The sequence below is a fragment of the Pterocles gutturalis genome, unplaced genomic scaffold, assembly GCF_000699245.1.
Source record: "Pterocles gutturalis isolate BGI_N339 unplaced genomic scaffold, ASM69924v1 scaffold20064, whole genome shotgun sequence".
In the NCBI taxonomy this organism is placed as follows: Eukaryota; Metazoa; Chordata; class Aves; order Pterocliformes; family Pteroclidae; genus Pterocles; species Pterocles gutturalis.
Window position 1 is genome coordinate 2,735 of NW_010133717.1, and position 3,509 is coordinate 6,243.

The following is a 3,509-nucleotide window of genomic DNA, read 5'->3' on the forward strand; positions in this document are numbered from 1 at the left end:
ATGCGGCTCCGAGCGAGCACCGGGGTGATGCCGGGGTGGGAACTCACCACTTGATGAAGTGAACTCGCTTGTTTCCCTGCAGAACCACAAACCCGAAGGGCGTGAAGGCCAAAAATGCCGCGTTCCCTGACACGTCCTGGAAGACAACAGCGATCGTTGCTGAGTCAGCAAAGCCATCAGTGACCCGCAGCCCCAAGGGGGTGGTGATGCAGAACCCCCCACCCTGACCCTGCTGATGCAGAACCCCCCACCCCGACCCTGCCGACCCCCACCCTGACTCTCCGGCGGGATGCTCCCAGGGGGTCACCCGGACCGTGACACCCCGCACATGCAGCCGGGTAACGGGGCAGCGGGTCCAGCAGCACTAACGAGGAGAAGCCGCAGCACAGCTCCCCTCCCAGTGCTCCCATCGCTGACCAGTGAGGGATGGACGGCGAAGGCAGCGCCCCACCAGCCCTTTCACTGATAATTAAAGCACAAAATGGTAAAAAGCCATTACTCGCTGCAGAGCCCTGCACAGCCCATGCAGCCGGGCAGCATCGAGATGGTTTAAAACCAATAATTAGTGTCATGTGCGGAGCAAGGCGGCAGTTTGACTTAATCATAACGTCTAGACTCCGGGGAAGCGATCACCAGCTGCACTGGTGCGTGCGGCAAAAACAGAGACATGCTGAATCTTAAAACTATTGGGAAACAGTTGTGGGCGCTCAGTAATGGTTAGATTTGCCCAGACTTGTATTTGGCCGGCAGATGCTCAGACAGCTTCTGAAGGATGCTGAGCCAAAGGGAAGGTGTGTGCCAGGATCAGGACTGGGCAGGAAAAGCTGGCAAGGAATTGTACAGGGCAGGTACAGAAGCATTGTGATGGGATCTTCTGAATTTGAGCAGAGAACAAGTTGGTTTTAAATCCAGATTAGATCAAAAATCTGCCTTAATCTGTCCAGGGAGAATGGCCCAAAGCAGAGAGCCCTGGACCTGAACAGCACCCTGCACGAGGCGAGATGCAAACCCCGAACCCGTCGTGTCTGCGCTCCAGCAGCCCCGTCTCGCGGAGGAAGATACAGCTGCGGCTGGTGCTGCTGCTGCTGCTGGTGATGCTGCTGGTGATGATGGTGATGGTGATGATGGTGATGTTGATGATGATGGTGATGATGCCACTGCAGCGAGCAGGACAGCTCTGAGATTACCGGGGTGCTGGGCTGGAAGCTGCACAGTTTGGGGGTTGCTGCTTTGGGAAGGGAGGAGGGGGGAGCCCCCGGACTGAGGAGCAGGGTGTCCCTGGGATGGGGGGGATGCTGGGGACAAGCATGGGGAGCTCGGGGTGCAGAGGCTCAGATGCTCAATGGGGCCCGGGACCCTAAAGGGACACAAGAGCAGGCCAGGTATATCTACTGCAATCGTGGATTTCTGTGCCACAATCCGGTTAAAGCCCCCGGAGCAGAGAGCAGGCACTGCCGGTACAGGAAAACCCTCCGCCTGCTTTGCCTCCCGCATCCATCTGCATGTGAGTGGATGACGAGGAGCAGAGCGCGCCCAGTGCAGTGACAGCTCCAGTCAATAAAACCATTTCAAGCAGCAAAGTGGATTACTGGCCGGGGACGAGCGAGCGATGGACTGTCGCTGGCAGGTTAATGCCTGTTGGTGCCTCAGACACATTCCCAACCTCGTTCCTGCCTCCAAATTACATGTTTTCGCAGAAGATGATCGGTCGCTGTCTTTTATAGCTGTCTGCACAGGAAACGCTTTCTCTCGGCTTCCCTGAGCACCGCTGGAAGGGCTCTGGAGCGGTGCCCACCCCCCGCACATATCCCCACGCGGGGCTGGGTTCAGGCTGGGGGGGGGCTGCCGGCTCCAGCACATCCCACCACCCAGAGCCGCTTGCAGGTGACAAACTGGGGACCCGTCAGTGGCACCTCTGCGGCTCGTTCTGCGCAAGGAAACGTGTTCGGAAACCTGCGTTACCTTGCAGGGGTGCGGATCGACCCCGTAGGTCTCCAGAGTCTGGGCTTTCCGGAGGAAATTCAGCTCTGAAGTTGCTGGCATCTGCCCACTGCAGGAGGGGAAAAAAGGGAAAAAAAGAGAATTCCATGGAAGACATGACCGTGACGGTCAGCTTGCTGTTAACAAGAGGCATCGGTTGTGCCATGTTCCCACCAGCACCATCCCTCTGCAGCCGGGACGGGCACCGAAGCCCCGCGTCCCTCCTAGCCCCAGCGAGCCGGAGACCCCGACCTGGCAGAAGGACCAGGAGGAAGGAGCATCTGCACAAGCTGGGGCTGAATTCCCTTCCCGCAGCGCAGGGATGTCTCCAGGAGAGGAGGGAAGGGGGGTTTGCTGGGCAGGGGACAGCAGAGGGGATGGACATGGCTCTGATGGGGGTCTGCAGGGGTTAAACCCCCCTGTCCCCCCAGGGACCCGTGCCCTGGCTGCGTGGGGGGGACACAGCCCCCTTGGCAGGATGGTCTCACATCTCATGTCCCCAGAGCAGGGCAAAGGTAGGAGGGAATCTGTGCGGGGCTGGGCACTGTCCCCATCCTGCCGGGGGTGACCAGGGACCCCCCGGGTCGTGCCAGCTGAGCCAAGAGCCAGGAGCTGGAGAAACCCCTCGACCCTCCCTGGGGCTGATTTGGCACCAGGACGGGACTGCGGCATTGCTGGCGTATTTTTTTTATCAGTCTGCACTTTCCATGGCTTGTCCCGCTTTCCTTCCAGCGAGCAGAGGTCTGGGGACACAGTCGCTCCTCCGCAGCGTGACATGTGAGGATGTCCCCGTGTCACCAACCCACCCGCCTTCCCATCGCCTGCTCGGCATTTCACTATTGCCAACGCTGCCGCGAGCACCGCTCGTGGGTCTGACAGCCCGGAGCCGCGGGGGCTCATCCCACACCACCACTGAAAATCCCAAACAGGGAGAAAAACCAGCCGAGCACCAGCAATCCCCGCCACCGCCCCACCTCAGCTCCGACTTGTGGATCTCCGCGATTTTCCTCTCCAGCTTCTCCGAGTGCTTGGGGAAGAACTGGAACTTGGAGCTGTAGCCTTCGGGGTGCTTCCCCGGGTCGTAGTCCCCGATCTCGGCTGGTGGGAGACAGAACGGGTCAGGAACAGCAGCAACATCCCCATCCCGGCAGCGCCAGCCTCGGGGGCTCAGAGCATCCCGGGAACGCCGCCCCGACCCCCGTGCTTCCCGTTAGGAAGGATCATTTCTGGAGCATTAACTGCGCCAAATTAATTTCACCGTTTGCTTGGGAATCGCCCGCCAGCAGACGCTCACTGTCCCAAATTTACTAATTCCTCGAGCTCTTTGCCAAGAGCGGGAGCAGCGCTGGGTCTGTGCGATGGCAGCCCTGGGGCGGGCAGCCCCCCGCACCCCGAGGACACCGGTGTCTCCAGCGGGATTTGCAGCAATCCCGCAGCCTCCCGGCAGCGCGGATGGAAGGACCTTGCTCCCATCTAATTCCCTCCAGCCCCAGGTCCTGAGCGAAATGCATTCGTTACGTTAATTCTTA

The 3,509-nt window shown here is 59.8% G+C and overlaps 1 protein-coding gene across 1 annotated transcript in view; it reads right to left on the reverse strand.

The window, feature by feature from the left end:
• The window catches only part of FRMD5 (FERM domain containing 5), a gene marked incomplete at its 5' end in the record, with an annotated part of 8,545 nt that overhangs the window by 991 nt on the left and 4,045 nt on the right, over window positions 1-3,509 (reverse strand). The window contains 3 exons of the mRNA XM_010081349.1: window positions 48-136; window positions 1,963-2,050; window positions 2,955-3,078. Coding sequence (XP_010079651.1) covers window positions 48-136; window positions 1,963-2,050; window positions 2,955-3,078 — 301 coding nt within the window. The remainder of the gene's footprint in view (window positions 1-47; window positions 137-1,962; window positions 2,051-2,954; window positions 3,079-3,509) is intronic.